At 45.4% G+C, this 21,557-nt stretch overlaps 1 protein-coding gene across 1 annotated transcript in view; it reads left to right on the top strand.

Annotated features, from left to right (window-relative positions):
- The first annotated feature begins 346 nt into the window (after window positions 1-346).
- HDH (histidinol dehydrogenase) overlaps window positions 347-21,557 on the top strand; it is an 86,425-nt gene continuing 65,214 nt past the window's right edge. The window contains exons 1-3 of the mRNA XM_086505633.1: window positions 347-611; window positions 696-811; window positions 885-937. Coding sequence (XP_086361759.1) covers window positions 392-611; window positions 696-811; window positions 885-937 — 389 coding nt within the window. The 5' untranslated portion in view covers window positions 347-391. The remainder of the gene's footprint in view (window positions 612-695; window positions 812-884; window positions 938-21,557) is intronic.

Here is a 21,557-nt window from a genome sequence, read left to right as displayed (position 1 = left end):
TTTATATGGTTTGTGTACCATGTGCACACCCCAACACTATATGGCACGGGCATATTCAAATGGGATCAAGGGTGGAGGTAAAAATGGTGAGGCGCGTGCATTGTGGGACGTGCGATCGGACGTACAAGATCGCGCACCCCGAATTTACTAGCCGACCCGCATTTACATATGTGCCATTGAAATGCCACATATTTCAGTGAACGCATGCGGATGTGGTGGTTAGATCACATGCATCGTACGGGGGAGACCGTGGGTTCAAAGCTCAAGATGCGGACCCGAATTTACCTAGTGTCCCAAATTTACACGATTGCCCGAATTTACAATAATGAATGACCTCCGCAGTCGATCCCATTTGAAAACACTCGTGCCAAATAGTGCGGAGGATGCGCACATGCTCGGAACAATGGTATCCTCGGAGTTGCTCTCGAGTACTTGTGCATCAACCTCCTCGACGATTTTCTCGCTTTCCTCTTCATCGCCATTGAAGCCTCCTCCTTACTGTCGACTGACCTTCGGCTCTCAGAATTCAATCCCCTTGCGCCTCCATTGGCCCCACTTTGCCCCTACGCAGAAGCGCATCTGTTTCAAGTTCTTCTCGAACAGAATCATGGGTAATTTTTCCTCAAGCTCTTCGATGCAGAAAGCAGGAAAACTCTGTTACTGAAAACTGAGTGTTGTATGCATGTTTCTTTCAGCTGCAGTCTCGCTTGAACTTGGCATGAAGACTTACAAGCTTTCTGAACTCAATGATACCGAACTGAGAAGCCTCAGAGAGCGCCCGCGCATAGATTTTTCATCAATCTTTCAAATAGTAATTTTCTGTGTTTTGTTTTCCTCTCGTGTTTCTCTCTCTCTTATAATTAATGGTTTCTTCTGCAAATCAGGTGAGCCCCATAGTAGAGGATGTTCGAACTCGGGGGGATTCTGCAGTGATTGAGTATGCGTTTTCTCACTTCATTTTCTGCTTTTGATGTTACCTTGAAGCCTTTATGAAAAAAAACATTGAATTTGGATTGAGGATGACATTCTCATATCTTAAGATAATTGCTCCACTAAATTTGAAAGCTTGCCTTGAAATTCAATCATGCATGGACTCAATTGCAAATGTGCCATTCTTTTATCATCATGCCTGTGGAGGAGTTTGGTAAGGGGATAGTAAAGCTGGTACTAATCTGATCTCGACAATGGCTGTCAAAGATTTTATCAAAGTTGTCTTAACTCTGAGAGAGAGAGGGACCAAGTGCTTTATTTGAATTTTATTACGGGTTTCTAATAATCCTTATGCCTCCTTCACACCCGTAAATGTAAAGACTCCAGCCTGGTCCTTCACCTAGCAAAAGGTTTTACAAGAGCAGATTTGCAATGAGGAATCCTTACACTTGTCCGGAAAATGAGATAATGATCTAAAGGAAAGAGGAGTCAATGTGGCTTTCTGGCATGATCTCAGAAAGTGGATCGTGAGCTGCAAGCCTGAAATTTACATTCGCTCATTTGAAGTTCCTTTGTAGATAGCAAAGGGTCTGAAGTGCATGGTTGATGGTTGCAACCATTTGTGTACCCTGTTCCTTGTTTTCATACCATATGTAGGGTACATAGTACGTACTGTATGTATTCCAGGGATCGGTTCACTTGAATTTCCAAATCTCTCTCTCTCTCTCTCTCTCTCTCTCTCTCTTGCATGCACGCCAGATGCACACACACAGAGCTTCTCGGCGAAGCTCTCACTTCAGCCCCCCCCCCCCCCCCCCTCCTCTCTCTCTTTCTCTCTCTCTCTCTCTAATGATTTGGCTGCTCCCGCGTTCGTGAAGAGCGCGTAGAGACCACGGAGCACGCATGAAAGGTGTAAGGCAGCCCGCAGAGCTTGTGTGCGTCCCTGCGGGGAATACACGCACTCAGACAAGCGCAAAACCGGCTGTCCACACAAATTTCAGCACTCCGACTGAGCCCAAAAGCAAATTTTAGCTAAAGAGAACTCGTGTGGGTACTCCCTACGCGAGTGAATAACAACAGAAGCATTTCCCGCCTAGAAAAATCTTAGTGCAAAGCAGACTTAGCCATTCACGGCTACATGTATGAAAAATTTCAGCTTATGAAATTCATGCATTCTTATGCTTCAGAGTAGTATTTGGGATATGAGTAGCGTATGCTGTTTCGGATTTATTTTTCTTGTAATTGTTTAGAAGTAATAAGAAAAACTCCTTCAAGGGGGGGAGAGGACCAACCCATCTTCTGGTCCCTAATGCCGTGTCTGTCTTTTGTGTCATACTTTCTTTTTGTGTGGAATCTCAAAAGAAAAGTTAGACTAATTTTAAAGTTATAAGTTTATGCTTCCGTTTATAAGTTATAAGTTTATGCTGCCGTTTCAGCAACATCGTCTCAGTGGTCTAGTGTGCAGGATCAGTTGGCAGTCTCAATAGTAGTCGCAGTTAAGTGTACCTCAGGTCTATCCATTGGGCATGGCAGATCTATACTGGACCACCCTTGGTCAATTGTATGAGCAGCTTGTTATTAGCATGGAGAGCCTTTCCGAGATCTCTCTCTCTCTTATTCTCAGATGTCCCGTCTCTTTCCACCTCTGTGATCTCTCTTCTCCAGAGGTGCCTTGTTCTTGTATGTAGCATTGCAGATGTTCTAGATCGGAGTCGGTGTCCACCGGATCACGAGCCAGTTCTCGACTTCATTGCATCTTATGTTGCCATCCTGATGAGTCAAGGGGTGGGTGGCGGGAGCATCGAAAAGGGAATATTCCATAGACAGGAGGTATTCCGAACTGAGTTAGAATTGTGCACTAGAGATGAGACAAGCACTTGAATGAAGATGGGTTCAGAGTATGCTTTGAGGAAATGCAGTTGCTTTCTGAAAAAGCGAGTTGCTTTTCGCAAAGCAAATGCTTTCCTGTAAAGGAGTCTATGTTCGCATTACATTTGTGCATGAGACTGTATCCAAGGACGCTTGGGTTGTGAGTGTGTAAGCATTGGTCTCAGCTTATAAGGTTTTACATAGTTTTTAACAGGTTCATACCGCAAATAAAAAAGGCAGCAAAAACAGGGCGCTCCCTTCTAGTAGTTATTTTTGGCCAAGATCTCTCTCTCTCTCTCTCTCTCTCTCTCTCTCTCTCTCGCGTGCACATGCTTCATCCACTCCTAGAGCCAATTTTCCAGTTTTAGAACCCTCTTGCATAAATTGTTTGCACAAGCGTTTTGACAGATGTTAGTACACTACAGTGGGCATTTGGCATGACGTGCATGAAGTTTTAGGTCAGAGGAATCCAACGAGCCGTTCCCCGCATCAATCTGATTCCGAGATCGACAGATATGTAACAGTTTCACCCGAAACTTAGCCCCGGTTAAAAACTTATAAATTAAATCATTTAATGATTTAGTTTGTTGGGTTGGTGGACAGTTTGCCCTAACGTAACCTAAACAAGTTTATAACCTGTAAATCTCACCTATAAAGGGAGCATCCAACCTAGTGTTCGAACACAAGTGGAGATAGCGCTAAGGGCAGCCAACGTTTTTGAGCATTCAGCCTTAATTTTTTCTGCAGCCAGCCATCAGCGTTTTGGCAGAGATCAGCTAGGGTTTTCAGATTTCAACCCTATCGTGACTTTTTCCTGCAGATCAGCCCTAGCCTTTTCAGTTTTCAGCCCTTCCCTTACTGGTGGCTCGGATCTGCAGCCGCTAGCCATCCCCATTGCGGTCCGGTACTTCGGCAGCCCATTGAGCCTCTTCTTGGCCATTCCCTTGCCTCATCGAGTGTTTCCATTGCTGTCCATCATCGGCATCATCGAGATCTCGTTTTCAGCCCTTCTTTCCTCTCACATTGGGAGCATAATTTTGCCCCAGATCTACCCCTTGGTGGCCATCCGCAATCCCACATCAAGAAGGATCCAAAGGTGCATCAAATTAGCCCGGAGGTGCCTCCTCTTGAGGAGTTACGGTCATAGTTACATGGGACGGCGGGTCGGGGTCAGGAACGGGGACGGGGACGGGGAAAGGACGGCAAAAATCAGGAAATGGGGACAGGGGTCGGGACGGCAAAAAAAAATTTAGAGTTTTTTGGCATTTTTTGACCTATATACATGTCACACACATAGAGCATCACTTTGACCACAAATTTACACTAAATAGACCAAAGAACATGAGTCATATAGACGCAAATGTGCTAATAAAACATCGAGAAATGAGGACCCAAAGGGTGGCTTTTATAGCCATTGGGGTGCTTCAAAGTTTAAACATATGGCTATTAGAGAGAAACTAGCCTCTAGAAATGATCAGGTTTTCAAATTAAAAAAAAAGTCCCCTCCCATCCCCTGCCGTCCCCTGCCGTCCCCTCCGTCCCCTGCTGTTCCCTGCCGTCCCCGGGACGTTTTGCTTGCGTTCCCACTTGGCAGCCATTTTTCTGTCCGTCCCCTGCCGTCCCCACCCGTCCCCGTCCCAGAAGTGGGCGTCCCCCGTCCCTAGGGTCCGTCCCCTCCGTCCCCTGTAACTATGGTTACGGTGGCGACATCCACTTCGAGTCAGTAGAGTCTTCACTTGAGGTATTGCATGTGTGTACATTCTATTTACACAATCTAAAGCAAATACCACATCGGCTACGGTGTGGGACGCCCTTTGGTTGGGACCCCCTCTCTCTCTCTCTCTCCCCCCTCCCCCCGCCCCCCGCCCCCCCCTCGCTTGCACATCTCTACCACCCTCTCTCATTCCTTCTCTTCGGGGAAAAGTAAAAGGAACCACCATTAAAGCAAAAGGGAATCCCTAATGCAAAGAAAAGAAATAAAGGATTTGTGGAAGTGTAAAACCCAGATCTTTGTGAGAGTGTGTGTGTGCGGAAGAGAGAGAGAGAGAGAGAGAGAGAGAGAGAGAGAGAGAGAGAGGCAGTAGACCACAAACGCTATATATGGTGAAGAGGGGGCGATCAGCCCCCCGTGACTACCATGAGCAGAAGACTCAATAGTAAATACACAATGACCAGATGATCTCTGTGTGATGAGATGTGGAAGTGGGTACCCCCTGGCCCCTTATATAGGTGCCCAAGGGGAGGTAGGGCAAAGCCTGGAAAATTCCCCAACAACCCAACAAGAAAATAATGATATATGGAAATATATGCGGACAGACAAAGTGGGCGGCCGGATCAGGTACAACCTAGACTATGGGTGGCCAGCCCGGAGACATACTAGCCGTACAAGTATGCCCTAGACCTCTGAAGCAGTAGAACCGTGTAAGTCTTAACACCCCCTCTCAGCACCTGATGCTGAACAAACTGCGTGAAGCCGAAGATGTGAGGCAAGTGATGAAGATGTCTGCTGCGATGTCCACTGAAAGACAATACTTCGGTGAACTCCGCGAGTGTAGTAGCAGTCTGGGGTGTCACGACCGCCAAGAAATCTCCATGGTGCGATGCCGTCACTAGTAGTGTAGCAAGCTGCTGTACTCCATCGATACATGGTGAAGATACTGTGTGAAGGTCCCGAACTGAGTGTGAAAACAACTCCTTGTCGTAAAAGAAGAGCCAATAGACCTGCAAGTGTCCTGCCCAATAGGATCTGTGGTGTCTGTAGTTAAACCGTCTAGAGAAAATGTGGAAGCCCAAAAACCATCATGAGAACGATCAGAAGCCTGTCAATGCATGAACCTGTAACCGAGTGTGGCCAGGTGGCTAAGCTGTGTAAGACTCCACGAAGGCCAGAAGTAGTAATCTGCGTGTCACAAACTTATGACGTGGCAGTGCAACCCGGACACTCACAAAGTGATGACGTTGCTGACTGTACGGACGCCCTGAAAGTACGTTGATTGGCTGATGTGGCAGACCGTACGGACGCCCAGAAAACGCACTGTCTGGTTGACGTGGCAGTTGTACCGATTTTCCACGTTTTACGCTGGCTGCTGAATCTTGCTTTTGAGTTTAATGCTTTTGGGGCTCTGCTTTTAGCAACCCTTGGAGCCTTTATAAGTGACCCAAGGGGCTCACTTCTCAGGGCATTTGGACGCAGAGTCTGAGAGCGAGCACTTGCGGGCTGTTGTACTTTGCTCAAAGATTAATATAAAAGAAATACCGAAAGGGGTGCTAGTCTTTGGGGCCAATCTCTCTTCGCACGGAACTACGCCAGGCCGTGTTGTCAAACTGGTGACGTGGCTGCTGTACACACATGGCTGCCCACTACGCACACACACTCCCGCCCTGGCTGCTGGCTGCAGTGACACGTGGCAGTGGACCGTACGGACAGTTCCGTGTTTTGCGGTGCAGATCACGGAAATCTGTACAACTGACGTGGCAGAACTGCGTACGGAAATTGCTGGCAGATTTTGGGCTGCTTTTTGGCTACGCAAGGCAGCTGAGAAAGAGAGAGAGAGCTTTTGCTTTATTTGCTCAAGAGAGCTTGTGAGAGAGAGAACAGGCTTTTGATTTTCAAGCTTTTGGGGCCCTGCTTTTTAGCATCCCTCGTAAACCTATATAATAGTTGCTTGGGCTCTAACTTCTTAGAGCATCTGGACGGAGAGTCTGAGAGCGAGTCCCAACCAATCCCTTGTACTTTAGAGTTGCAGATTAATACAAACAGAAATACCGAAAGGGGCGCCAGTCTTTGGGGCCAATATCTCTAGGCATGGAACTCCGCGGGCCAGTGTCGAATCAATTTTGAACTGTGAACTGTTTTGAAGTGAATTCTTGTGGTGTCGCGATAGATTCTCGACTTGGAGTGTCCAAGTCTGTTACAATGGTATCAGAGCGCAACCAATTTCTCTTTTACCGGGAAATCAGATCCTTTTTACGCGGCACTTATGGCTTCAGACAGAGATCAGTCGACTTCCTCTGCATTCGGAGATGCGGGAAGAGATCACGAAGAAGATTCACGCGAGGAGTACGGCCTGCCTCGGCCTACTCCGGCGGAGCTTGAAGAGATGGAGCGTGGACGATTGATCGACGATGCAGGAAAGATGATGCCGGAAATTTGCAAAATTTATGACCCAGACCTCCTTCGACGAGGTGTATGCACAGTGGCAGCAAATCACAGAACCACCCCCCAAACCGGTACTCAAGAAACCTCCTACTCCAAGGATGTTTACTGAGCAAGAATTAGAAGAGGTGTTTGATGCATGGATTTCTCAGCTTTTTGACGCGCAGAACAAAACTGAAAAGCACGACAAAAAGCAGAAGAAAGGAACTGACTTCCCGGGTTACTTGGGTTGTCAATCTACTTTTGCCTCGGCAAGAAAGCAAAAGAAGCGTGTGCGGTTTGAAGGATTACCTAGTTCTTCTTCTTCTTCTTCGAGTTCTTCTAGCTCTTCCGATTCAAGCGAAGAAGATAGAAAAGGCGAAAAGCGAAGCAAAAAGCAACGCTTCGGAAAGGGCAAGAAAAAGGCAAAGAAGTCTAAATCTCGCCCAGTTTCGGATAGTTCTACAGAGGACTTGTCTTCGGATAGTTCGGACTCCGATGACAGCAGATTTTATGCAAGGAAGAAGAACTTTTACAAAGCCAGCCAGTATGACTTTCTGGAAGATAAAAGCAAGAAAGGCCGAGAGTTCAAAGAAGGTGGACAGTCAATTGAATTTGACACGTTTTCTGGTTTTCGAGATGCTTCGAAGGCTTTGGCCTTCATACTGCAGTTTGACATGGATTTCTCTGGAGGGCGTTACTTAGAGCACTCCAAGATTCGGAGGGCTACTTCTTACTTCAGGGAAAATGCTCAAACTCGGTGGTCCACGCTTCTATTGAACAAGAAAGCGCCAGTTAAATGGCTGAAATTTAAAAGGCTTTTTATTTCTTCCTGGTTGACTCGGGAGTACGAACGCGACATACGAACTGCTTGGAACCATCTTCGGATGACCAAGAGAGATTCTTTGGACGCATATTGCGAGAGATTCTGGAGCTCTTTTCTACTAGCCTCTTCATTTAAGAAGATCTCCTTCAAAGAGCAGATTGAGCGGTTTACCTTGGGACTTCCTACAGAGATCCGAATCACTGCTTAGAGCAAAAGTCAGATTGCGTTCAGGAATTGATGAGTCATGCGAAACGGGGTTTTGCCATTCACTCAGGCAGTTTGACCTACCCCACATATGAAATCATGACGCAGAGGAACGAACAGACTTCGAACAATGAAAGTAGAAAGAAGAAGAGCAACCCAGAAAAGTAAGAAAAGGATGCGCGACCCAAGCTTACTCTTCGGGAGAGAGCTCTCTACATCAAAGAGGGGAAGTGCTTTGGATGTGGGGAAACTGGGCATATCTCCGCAAAGTGCCCTAAAAAGGCACCGAAAGAACATAACAACAAGGATGAAGACAGGCTTGAGGGTTCGAAAGCAGCTGAGGAACGTGGACGAAAAGGCAAGATGAAAGTAGGACTGGTTCCGGATTGCATGGGTACTGATCCAAGCACGATTGATGAGAGTACATAACTTTGCCGAGCTTGGGGCAAAGTGAAAGACCAAGAAGCCCTGATTTTCTTTGATGGAGGAGTCAAGGCCAACTTCATTTCACCTGAATTGGCGGCGCAGCTTGAGATCACTCCCGATTGGATGGGACCACTAGCAGAGGCAGTTCTAGCGGCACCCCGCACCCGGAAGTGACTTAGCCATTACACCTGTCATTGGCAAACTTCGGTTGCATTGTCAGGGGTATTTGGGACACGAGGACTTCTACATAATGCCCTTGGAAGGTTGTGATGTCCTCCTGAGAATTCCCTGGTACCATAAGAACAACACCGTGGTCGACTATCGGGCGAGAAAAGCGACTTTGACTACAGAAAAAGGGCGAACCATTGTACTTGATGTGAAACTTAAGGGCGAGTCTGTCCCTATTGTATCGGCTTCGGCCGTTTCAAAATTAATAAAATTCAGTCTGCTTGTTTACTCGATCTTTTTGAGAGAGTTGACTGATGAGCATAGGACAAATATGTGTGAACTTGATAAAAAACGCCAGGATTTTCTCCACACTCATGCCGATTGCTTTTCAGAGGGCCTGCAAGGCGAGTTACCACCCGCTCGTCTTGAGGATCATACCATTGATCTGATACCTGGAAGCACACCAGCGAACCGGCCACCTTACCGTGTGAGCCGAGCCCAGAACGAAGAAATTATGAACCAAGTGAAAGACCTCTTGGAAAAGGGTCTTGTCCAGCCTAGTACTTCACCGTATTGCTCTCCAGTGTTGTTGGATTTGAAGAAAGACGGATCCTGGAGAATGTGCATCGATTATAGAGCACTCAACAAAATCACCATCAAGAACAGATTTCCGATTCCTAGGATCGATGATATTCTTGACCGACTACAGGTGAAACCGCTTTCACCTGAAATTCTTTACTTTAGACACACACAGAGTACTTTGCAAAGGTAACCTGTAACGAGGATTAACACCTAAGTACACACACGGCTCGGGAGCTAGAATGCTCCGAGCAGACGCCGACAACATGTAGGCCCCAAAATTGGCGCCCCTTTCGGTATTTCTTTATTCTTTAACAGAGGGAATAAAACTTGTGTTCTCCTACAAGCTGCCCCACACAATCTAGGCTAAGAAACACCTGTTCTGGCCCGATTTCGGCAGCATAACTGTACTAGGACGCTTCACAGTCAGTATCCCCACGCAATAGGTGACTTTCCCGACGCATACGGACACTTTGCAAAACCTGGCGAGAATCTGCAGCACGCTGAATTCTCTGTTTTCTGCCCCGAAAATGCGCCAGTTCACCTGTACAGCGGTCCCCTCGCGTCCCCGAACCTCCTGGGGGTATTAGGGTCCGTTTAGGGCCGAAACCCTAAACCTGCAAAAATACACAGCAGGCTGTAATTCCCTGTTTTGGGCTCCGTTTCGCGTGCCGGTCGCATCTGTAGCAAGACCTCGAGCTCCCGCACTTTTAGGGCTACTTGCCCTTTGAATCGGACGAGATTTCTGGCGTGAAACCTCTCCGAATTCACCTTTACCTGCGGGGGATTAGCCGCTAGCTAATCCAGTACCTGTGCAAGAGGCTCTTGCCTCGGCAATCGCGCATGAACCCACATAACTGTACATTGGTCAAATGAAAAGCCCACTAGTGGGGCATAACATACTGCTCGTAGGGGAGAGAGAGAGGGCAGTGCGTAGCGTGCTGGGCATCACTCTTGGCACCGCACTGTACATAAGAGGGAAAGGAAGCACTCCATAGCTCTTAACCTATGACAGAGTGTTGCAAAGGAGCCTCCCTTCTCTAAATTCAGCGCCAACTCCTCCTTGCATTGGAAAGTGCACAAAAATGTGACACTTGGCGCATTTACAAGCATTTCCCGTTTCGGGTTCGTCGCTTAAAAATATCCTGACGGTTGCCCAGTTGACTTCGCAGCAGAGTTGTAAAATGTTCCCCTAGTCATACCGGAGGTAATGACGTGAACACATTTCTCGGCCCAAAATAATTTTAGGAGATGCTTCCGTTGGGCTCCCACTGGTCTTCTGACCATCTATCCTCATTGGGACTGCATCCAAAAATGCAATGTGGCCCAACTATCGGATACTTTCACTTGGTAGTCACACCTTGACTTTAGGCCTTTATTGAGTTCACTTCCTAGTATCCACCAACTTGCTAAGTGCGACGGGGGGACCTATATGATCTTGCTCTGAGCCTAGACATCCTCTTACCATACGAATTCCAGTGCCGACCACTACCCATCTGCAGGTGAAACTACCGTTCACATTGCCATGCAATGTCCGACCGTTTGCTACTTCAAGAAGAGGGTCTCAAAAATAAAACAAAACCCCTTGGAAAGAAACCAACAACTAAAGTTAGCATTTGCCAAGTCCTCGTGACATAGTTAACAGTTGCCACGTCCCCGTGACATACCCCCCTCTTGAAATCGCAAACGTCCTCGATTGCATACCATAAATACACGCCACTGATGATCTTGTGCTATTAACACTCTTTTATCATCGCATGTATCCGCAAGAAAGGTCATAACACATAGATACAAATGACTTAATGAGGCCTTCATACTTTTGTCATTTCCATCTATTACACTGAATTCATATGTACATTTGATGTACTAGCTCTATCATTACCCCTCCTTTGCACAAGTTGGGTTGGGGCATAAGTAGGCTGTAACCCAAAGGCTTCAAGGTAAAGCTGCAATACATTCGGTGACTGTGACAGTTCATGCTCTTCCATCCACTTTGCATCCATAGGCGGATAGTTCTTGAACTTCACCAAATAGCGTCTTGCAACTTGTCCTTTAACTTTTCTGTCCTTATGTGCCAAAACTTGCTTTGGTACCAGGATCTCATCAAGTTCCTCAACTTCTGGCTGATCCTCATTTGGCATATCTTCTGGCACATCACCCACGAAGGGTCTTAGAAGACTCACGTGAAACGCATTATGAATCTTCCACGCATCAAGCAATTTCAGCCTGTAAGCCACATCGCTGATCTTGTCAAGCACTTGAAAAGGCCCATAGTAACGCATGCTGAGCTTAAGAAAGCAAAAGATAAAGTCCATAGCAATGCTTTCCCATGGCCTGTCTGGAATCGGCAGTGGTTGTAACAACCCTGGTGTCTTTTGCCTGTCAAACTTGACCTTTTGGCAAACTATGCATGCTTGCACAAAGGCATCCACATCTCTCCTCAAGGTAGGCCAATAGGAGAATGTCTCTACCGCTTTAACTGTTGTTTCAATGCCAGGATGCCCTGCATACGGTGGGACATGACTCTCTTCCATGACCTTATGGCGCAGTGGCCTATTGACACAAAGTCTGCCATGCATCATCATAAAACTATCTCTGAGGAGGTAGTGCTCGTGATGTTGCCCCTCTTGTAACTGTTCAAAGATCCTTGCAAAATCTTCATCAGCAGTATACTGTTCCTTCATGTCATCTAACTCATGATGATAAGGAATCGACATAGCTGAAATTTGTGTCTTTCTTGATAATGCATCAGCCACAACATTCTTCTTGCCTTCCACATGCATAATCTGGAAGTGGAACATGGAAAGAATGTTTGCCCATCGCATATGCTTTTCGGATAACTTTGATTGTGTCAAGAAGTATCGCAAGGTCTGATGATCTGTTTGGACAACAAAATCAGCACCTAAGAGGTAGTGCTTCCAACTAGAAAGCGCATGAATCACGGCCAAGAGCTCTTTCTTTTAGACTTGCATAGTCCTCTCTGGCCCTTGCAAAATTCGGCTTTCATAAGCTACTACCCGTCCATCTTGCATTAGCACTGCTCCGATGCTACTGCCACACTCGTCACACTGGACCACAAATGACTTCCTGAGATCTGGCAAAACAATAACTGGATCTGAAGTCAACTTTTCCTTTAAGAGACTAAAAGCTGAAATCTCTTTTTGGGTCCATCTGAAAGTGACCTCTTTCTTTTGCAATGCGTGAAGAGGCGATGCTATCTCTGCAAAATTTCTGATAAACCTTCTATAGTAGGAACACAATCCCAAGAAGCTTCTAACATCGTGCACAGTCTTCATGTCTGGCCATTTCTTGATAGGTTCGACCTTTGCGGGATCCATTCTAACACCATCCTTTGAGACTATGTGGCCCAGAAAGTGGATCTCTTCGAGGAAGAATTCACTTTTCTTAGGATTGACAAGTAACCTGTGACTGCACAGCTCTTCGAACACAATGGTCAAGTGACGCCTATGCTCCTCTTCATTCTTCGAATACACTATCATGTCATCGAAGAACGCTCCAACAAACTGTTGATGCGAGCGGAAAATCCGGTCCATCATTCTGTTGAACGTGGCAGGAGCATTTGTTAGGCCAAACGGCATCACTAGAAACTCAGAAAGACCAAATGTCGTTCTAAACGCAGTCTTGTGCACATCCTCTGGCCTTATAGGAATCTGATGGTACCCACTCTTAAGGTCTATCCCGCTGAAAATTGCAGCACCCTCTAAACGATCGAGAAATCATCAATTCTAGGAATAGGTAACCTATTTTTGATGGTATTCTTATTCAACGCACGGTAATCAATACACATGCGCCATGAGCCATCCTTCTTCTGTACTAGGAGCACTGGGGAGCAAAAGGGTGAAGAACTAGGGTGAATCAGCCCCTTCTCTAATAACTCCTCAACCTGGTCCATAATCTCTTTTTGTTGCGCCGCACTAACCCTGTAGGGAGGTCTATTTGGTGGGCTACACCTTGGCATCAAATCTATCCGATGGTCCTCAGGTCTCTCTGGTGGCAATTGCGACGGATTTTACTGTCTTCATAGACCATCAGAGTTTACGCTACTTCTTGTCACAGAAGCAGCTATCGGAAAAGCAGATGCGGTGGGCGAACATCTTGTCACAGTTTCACTTCTAGATTGTCCATGTGCAGGGACAGAAGAATTTGGTGGCGGATGCTTTGTCTCGGAAGCCGTTGGTTCTGGCTATTTCCGCGATACATTATAGGAGCTTCGAGGATATGGTCGATCAATATGCCACGGATACAGATTTTGCAGTTATTTTCACTCGGATACAGAATGGGGAGATAGTAGCGGGATATTCCATTCGGGATGGCTACTTGATGAGGAAAACCATGTTGTGCGTTACACATCCGTTGAGGGAAAAGGTTATGACCGAATGCCACTGTCCACCTTTTACGGGTCACCTCGAAATTGCTACCACCTTGAAAGGGGTAGAGAGATACTTCTTGTAACTAACTGCTGAAACCCTAATTCTGGAAACCCTAACCCTAAAACCTGCAATGTAATAGACATGGACACTCCAAGTCAAGAATCAATCACCACAGCACCAAATAACCACTTCAAAACAATTCATAGATCACAATAGATTTGCACTGGCCCGGTGGAGTTCCGTGCCTAGAGATATTGGCCCCTAAGACTGGTGCCCCTTTCGGTATTTCTTTATGTATTAAATCAATGTCAAAGTACAAAGAGCGGTTAGGGTTTCTGTTGCTAAATTGGCTTTATCTGACATAAAAAATAATTCTAAATGAATTATTGGATTTATAAGTTAGAGGGTTTTCTCGCTTGGAACAATTATTGGAATTTTAAGTGAGAGGGTTTTTCTCACTGGAGACATCCGAGTACAGAGTATTCCTAGTGCGTCATTCAAAGTAATGACGGAAGCATTGAAAACGGGAATATCTGTAAGGCCACCAGGAAGGGGTAATTATGATGCGTCACATCGGATGGGTGACAGGGAGCATCGGGAAGAAGTATCCGACCATCCAGGAACGGACATCTCTGATGCGTCATAGGATGGGTGACATAGAGCATCGTGAAGGAGATTGTACCGTAAGTTAGGTAGGAAAGGACTAGGTGATGGGTATTCCTGATGCGTCACAAGGTGGGTGACGGGTGCATCGGAAAGGGGATATCCATAGTCGAGAGGAAATCCGAATTGGAAAAGAGGAATACGCGTAAAGACGCAAGCACAAGAATAAAGATGGCTTCCCAAAAGCGGAAAATTTGAACGAGTTTTCCGGGAAGAGCAGACGCTTTCCCATGAGGAATCTATGTTTGCATTGCATTCGTGCATGTGGTTGCATCTAGGGACGCCTTGGAAGTGTTGTGAAAAGCATTGTTTTAAACTGAAAAGGTTTTATTGAGTTTTTGGGCAGGTTCATACCAATTTTAAAATATGCCGCCCGCACACTTAATAAGTGGGCAGCCACTTGGAAAATAAAGCAACAAAACCAGCCAGCGAATTCTCTCTCCATACTTCGAGTAGAACAGCCAAAAAAAAGAAAATAGGCCGCGATCTCTACGTGAGCAGCTATTCGTGCCGTTGCCAAGGAGCTATAAAAGCACCACATGTCCTCACTGAAAAGGAGTTCCCAACGTCAGCAAGAGAAGACTCTACCGCCAGATAACGCAAGAGATCGCGAGACTACGAAGCATGGAAGTTGCTTTTCCCGCGCAAGAGCGACAGTATCTATTGTGGATTCGCCATACGAATTGTTGTTGCGTGTTTGCATGTGTGTTTGCAAGTACTTCATGGCGAAGGAGAAGCGAGAAGGCTTCGGTCTAAGCTTGGGAATTCCGGAAACGAAATTCGGAAATTGTCTACGGAGTCTCAACTCCGAGTATAGGCAGAAAAAGGATTGAGAGCTTGTCTCTCGGATTTCCCTTACGGGAAGAAACGACCATCGTGTCAGAGAATTAGAACGGAGGGGTTTTCTCCGGTTCTTGTGCTTGTAAAAAGATTCTCCCTAATAAAGGATTCTCTTTACGGGGGGGGACTAGCCCATCTTCTGGTCCCCAGTACTGTGTCGATCTTCTCACTCTCTCTCTCTCTCTATCTATTTCTCTCTGTATCCTTTGGCTTCAATATTAAGTGATAAATTCTATTTATCTGAGTATATTTTATATTGGTATGCGCTCGCGTTTGTGACAGTGGTATGAGAGCATGGTCTCCTGTTTTCTCTGTAAAGGAGGACGACTCTGGGAAGATACGGGAAGAAGCCATGACAAGCCAAGAGAGAAATAAGCAGGCGGAACCCGAAGTCTTGCAAGGAAAAGCTCGCAGAGTTGGGAAAATGTTTTCTCTCTGCAAGAAGTCAATACAAGACTTGGGATTCTCTGCGAAGGTGACAAGAGCATGATGCTTAAGAACCTAGAGAATCCAAGGAGCGGAATGCTCAAGATACTTCAAAACCCAAAAGATATCCATGAACATCAATCCAAAACCATAGCCAAGAAATCCCGTCATTTCGGGAAGGATAGGAAGAAGGTCTCTAGACCTAGGAACACTCCAATCAAGTTTGATACTTTTAAAGGAAGGAATCATTCCGCGATTTCAAGCAAGAACAACTTTCACTAAGCTTGAGTACCTTATGAAAACCAACACTCCTTACCCGGGAAAATATAGTAGTGCTTTTCGCACAAATGAAGGAATACTCTCTTTACGAGGGAAGGAACAAGCGACGACTACGGCCTATGATCAAGGAATCCAAGGAATAAAATCCTAAGTTTATTTGGTGAGCAGGTTTTGCTCTGAGATTGAGCCAAGGGATCCTCAGGTTGAGCGTCTTCGCTCTAAGGATCTTACGAAGGGAAGGTAATTTCCTAGGCTCAATGAAACTTAGGTACACCTTTGGGTACATGGATAACACACGAAGATGCAGACCTATGCTAAGGTGGGTCATCTACCAAACGAATTTCTTTCTTGCTGAACGGAATGAGATGAACCAACTTCCTTTTCAGGAACGGGACGGGAGTTTGTTATACTCTCTTGAGCGCCTTTTTGCGCGCAAGGATATTCCGACACGAGAATCTCTATTTGAGATGTGTTCGGTAGAAGGACTTTGAGTCTCTACAGAGAAGAGGTTTTCTGATGATCGTTGATCATTGAGTACGCTATGTGCTTGTACCATTACAGAAGCAACTTTTGGTTACGGTATATGTTTCTCCATGAGCAGGTCAAGTAGCATTTACACGCTGCTGGAATAAATTCGAACTATTATGTTCGTAAGAATATAGTTCGCCAACCGTTTCAAAATGGTAAGAATCAAAGAGGGTTCGCTCTATTGTAAACCGGGTTTGAACGTACGTTCAAAAAATGCTATGGCTAGAATCCTATCTGTTTGAGATTTTGCAAGGCGTCATTGATGCTCGCAAGGTGAATCAACTTTTATGATTCTGTAAGGAAGAGACTCTAATGGGCGTGTGGAAAACACTGCTGGTGGTAATAACGCGCAGGAGGAAAAGATTGGAAGGGAGTGCCGCCTTGCACAAGGAATCTTCGGATTGGAACCGTCCGCCTACGTTGAGCGACAGCCCGGAACAAGAACCTTCTTTAATGTCGTCGCAAACTCTCTTTGTGAAAGAAAGACATCGAGCTTAATGCTCTATGACTTGGGCATTCCCTATGTGGGAGGACACAAGAGGTTTCATACCCTATGGACTAACAGCGCAGGATTATGCGCAAGGACAGATACCTAGATTGATTTCTAGAAAGATTATTCTTCTCGAATTTGAGAAGACGGAATAAGGAAACTTTGGATCTGAACAATTGGCCTACCCAAAGCAAAGGCTTCGGAATAAGAACTTACTTTGGTAAGATGGCCACAGGAAGACTCACATGAGCTTAATGCTCTCGACATGCCCTATGCGAGAGGACACAAGAGGTTTAATATCCTCAGGACTAATAGCGCAAGGTTATGTGCAAGGGCAAAGACCTAGATTGATTTCTAGGAGGATTATTCTTCTCGGGATTGAGAAGGTGGAATTGAGTTAACAGATTCTCGGATAAGGAAAACTTCCGATCTGTTGGAAAGACGTGAATGATGAGTTCTTACATGGCTCGTAAGTCTGATGATTGGTGAAGGATATCCTCGAGGTACTAGAGGAAGGACATGAACCGGTAAGGTAAGTATTGAATTCTTGAATTTTTGTTTAATTTAATTTTTAAGTTCTCTTTTGAGAAAGGACTAGCTCAATTCACCCTTGAGCAAGATTTGGAATCTTTCGGTTTCTCCCCGGCAGTTTAGTTGGACCTCTACAGTTGAGGACAACTGTTTATAAGTGAGAGGGATGTTGCTAAATTGGCTTTATGTGACATAAAAAATAATTCTAAATGAATTATTGGATGTATAAGTGAGAGGGTTCTCTCGCTTGGAACACCAGGAAAAATAATTCTAAATGAATTATTGGAATTTTAAGTGTGTTTTTCTCATTGGAGACATCCGAGTACAGAGTATTCCTAGTGCGTCATTCAAAGTAATTACGGAAGCATTGAGAACGAGAATATGTGTAAAGCCACCAGGAAGGGGTACTTATGATGCGTCACATCGGATGGGTGACAGGGAGCATCGGGAAGAAGTATCCGACCATCCAGGAACGGACATCTTTGATGCGTCATAGGATGGGTGACATAGAGCATCGTGAAGGAGATTGTACCGTAAGTTCGGTAGGAAAGGACTAGGTGATGGGTATTCCTGATGCGTCACAAGGTGGGTGACGGGTGCATCGGAAAGGGGATATCCATAGTCGAGAGGAAATCCGAATTGGAAAAGAGGAAGACGCGTATAGACGCAAGCACAAGAATAAAGATGGGTTCTGAGAAGCTTTTCTTAAAAAGCGGAAAATTTGAACGAGTTTTCCGGGAAGAGTAGACGCTTTCCTGCGAGGAATCTATGTTTGCATTGCATTCGTGCATGTGGTTGCATCTAGGGACGCCTGGGAAGTGTTGTGAAAAGCATTGTTTTAAACTCAAAAGGTTTTATTGAGTTTTTGGGCAGGTTCAGACCAATTTTAAAATATGCCGCCCGCCCACTTAATAAGTGGGCAGCCACTGAGAAAATAAAGCAACAAAACTAGCCAGCGAATTCTCTCTCCCTATTGCAGGAAGAACAAAAAAAAAAGAAAAAAAAAGGGCCGTGATCTCTTTGCGAGCAGCTATTCGTTGCGTGGCCAATGAGCTATAAAAGCACCACATGCCCTCACTGAAAAGGAGTTACCAACGTCAGCAAGAGAAGACTCTGCCGCCAGATAATGCAAGAGATCGCGGGACTACGAAGCACGGAAGTCGCTTTTCCCGCGCAAGAGCGACAGGTATCTATTGTGGATTCGCTATACGAATTGTTGTCGCGTGTTTGCGTGTGTGTTTGCAAGTACTTCATCGCGAAGGAGAAGCGAAAAGGCTTCGGCCTACGCTTGGGAATTCCGGGACCGAAATTCGGAAATTGTCTACGGAGTCTCAACTCCGAGTACAGGCGGAAAAAGGATTGAGAGCTTGTCTCTCGGATTTCCCTTACGGGAAGGAACGACCATCGAGTCAGAGAATTAAAACGGAGGGGTTTTCTCCGGTTCTTGTGCTTGTAAAAAGATTCTCCCTAATAAAGGATTCTCTTTAAGGGGGGGGACTAGCCCATCTTCTGGTCCCCAGTTCTGTGTCGATCTTCTCACTCTCTCTCTCTCTCTCTCTCTCTCTATCTATTTCTCTCTATATCCTTTGGCTTCAATATTAAGTGATAAATTCTATTTATCTGAGTATATTTTATATTGGTATGCGCTCCCGTTTGTGACAGTGGTATGAGAGCATGGTCTCCTCTCTTTCTCTGTAAAGGAGGACGAGATACGGGAAGAGGCCATGACAAGCCAAGAGAGAAATAAGCAGGCGGAACCCGAAGTCCTGCAAGGAAAAGCTCGCAGAGTTGGGAAAATTTTTTCTCTCTGCAAGAAGTCGACACAAGACTTGGGATTCTCTGCGAAGGTGACAAGAGCATGATGCTTAAGAACCTAGAGAATCCAAGGAGGGGAATGCTCAAGATACTTCAAAACCCAAAAGATATCCATGAACATCAATCCAGTACCATAGCCAAAAAATCCCGTCATTTTGGGAAGGACAGGAAGAAGGTCTCTAGACCTAGGAACACTCCAGTCAAGTTTGATACTTTTAAAGGAAGGAATCATTCCGCGATTTCAAGCAAGAACAACTTTCACTAAGCTTGAGTACCTTATGAAAACCAACACTCCTTACCCGGGAAAATATAGTAGTGCTTTTCGCACAAATGAAGGAATACTCTCTTTACGAGGGAAGGAACAAGCGACGACTACGGCCTATGATCAAGGAATCCAAGGAATAAAATCCTAAGTTTATTTGGTGAGCGGGTTTTGCTCTGAGATTGAGCCAAGGGATCGTCAGGTTGAGCGTCTTCGCTCTAAGGATCTTACGAAGGGAAGGTAATTTCCTAGGCTCACTGAAACTTAGGTACACCTTTGGGTACATGGATAACACACGAAGATGCAGACCTATGCTAAGGTGGGTCATCTACCAAACGAATTTCTTTCTTGCTGAACGGAATGAGATGAACCAACTTCCTTTTCAGGAACGGGACGGGAGTTTGTTTTACTCTCTTGAGCACCTTTTTGTGCGCAAGGATATTCCGACACGAGAATTGCACGTTGTTGGAATAAATTCGAACTATTATGTTCGTAAGAATATAGTTCGCCAACCGTTTTAAAATAGTAAGAATCAAAGAGGGTTCGCTCTATTCTGAACCGGGTTTGAACGTATGTTCAGAAAATGCTATGGCTAGAATCCTATCTGTTTGAGATTTTGCAAGGCGTCATTGATGCTCGCAAGGTGAATCAACTTTTATGATTCTGTAAGGAAGAGACTCTAATGGGCGTGTGGAAAACACTGCTGGTGGTAATAACGAGCAGGAGGAAAAGATTGGAAGGGAGTGTCGCCCTGCACAAGGAATCTTCGGATTGGAACTGTCCGCCTACGTTGAGCGACGGCCCGGAACAAGAACCTTCTTTAATGTCGTCGCAAACTCTCTTTGTGAAAGAAAGACATCGAGCTTAATGCTCTATGACTTGGGCATTCCCTATGTGGGAGGACACAAGAGGTTTCATACCCTCTGGACTAACAGCGCAGGATTATGCGCAAGGACAAATACCTAGATTGATTTCTAGAAAGATTATTCTTCTCGAATTTGAGAAGACGGAATAAGGAAACTTTGGATCTGAACAATTGGCCTACCCAAAGCAAAGGCTTCGGAATAAGAACTTACTTTGGTAAGATGGCCATAGGAAGACTCACATGAGCTCAATGCTCTCGACATGCCCTATGCGAGAGGACACAAGAGGTTTAATATCCTCAGGACTAATAGCGCAAGGTTATGTGCAAGGGCAAAGACCTAGATTGATTTCTAGGAGGATTATTCTTCTCGGGATTGAGAAGGTGGAATTGAGTTAACAGATTCTCGGATAAGGAAAACTTCCGATTTGTTGGAAAGACGTGAATGATGAGTTCTTACATGGCTCGTAAGTCTGATGATTGGTGAAGGATATCCTCGAGGTACTAGAGGAAGGACATGACCCGGTAAGGTAAGTATTGAATTCTTGAATTTTTGTTTAATTTAATTTTTAAGTTCTCTTTTGAGAAAGGACTAGCTCAATTCACCCTTGAGCAAGATTTGGAATCTTTCCGGTTTCTCCCCGGCAGTTTAGTTGGACCTCTACAGTTGAGGACAACTGTTTAGAAGTGAGAGGGATGTTGCTAAATTGGCTTTATGTGACATAAAAAATAATTCTAAATGAATTATTGGATGTATAAGTGAGAGGGTTCTCTCGCTTGGAACACCAGGAAAAATAATTCTAAATGAATTATTGGAATTTTAAGTGAGTGTTTTTCTCACTGGAGACATCCGAGTACAGAGTATTCCTAGTGCGTCATTCAAAGTAATTACGGAAGCATTGAGAACGAGAATATCTGTAAGGCCACCAAGAAGGGGTACTTATGATGCGTCACATCGGATGGGTGACAGGGAGCATCGGGAAGAAGTATCCGACCATCCAGGAACGGACATCTTTGATGCGTCATAGGATGGGTGACATAGAGCATCGTGAAGGAGATTGTACCCTAAGTTCGGTAGGAAAGGACTAGGTGATGGGTATTCCTGATGCGTCACAAGGTGGGTGACGGGTGCATCGGAAAGGGGATATCCATAGTCGAGAGGAAATCCGAATTGGAAAAGAGGAATACGCGTATAGACGCAAGCACAAGAATAAAGATGGGTTCTGAGAAGCTTTTCTTAAAAAGCGGAAAATTTGAACGAGTTTTCCGGGAAGAGTAGACGCTTTCCCGCGAGGAATCTATGTTTGCATTGCATTCGTGCATGTGGCTGCAT

The sequence above is a fragment of the Adiantum capillus-veneris genome, chromosome 29 (assembly GCF_014529385.1).
Source record: "Adiantum capillus-veneris isolate H3 chromosome 29, ASM1452938v2, whole genome shotgun sequence".
In the NCBI taxonomy this organism is placed as follows: Eukaryota; Viridiplantae; Streptophyta; class Polypodiopsida; order Polypodiales; family Pteridaceae; genus Adiantum; species Adiantum capillus-veneris.
Note: the sequence above shows the minus strand (reverse complement) of the source record. Positions and strands in the feature narration are given on the sequence as shown.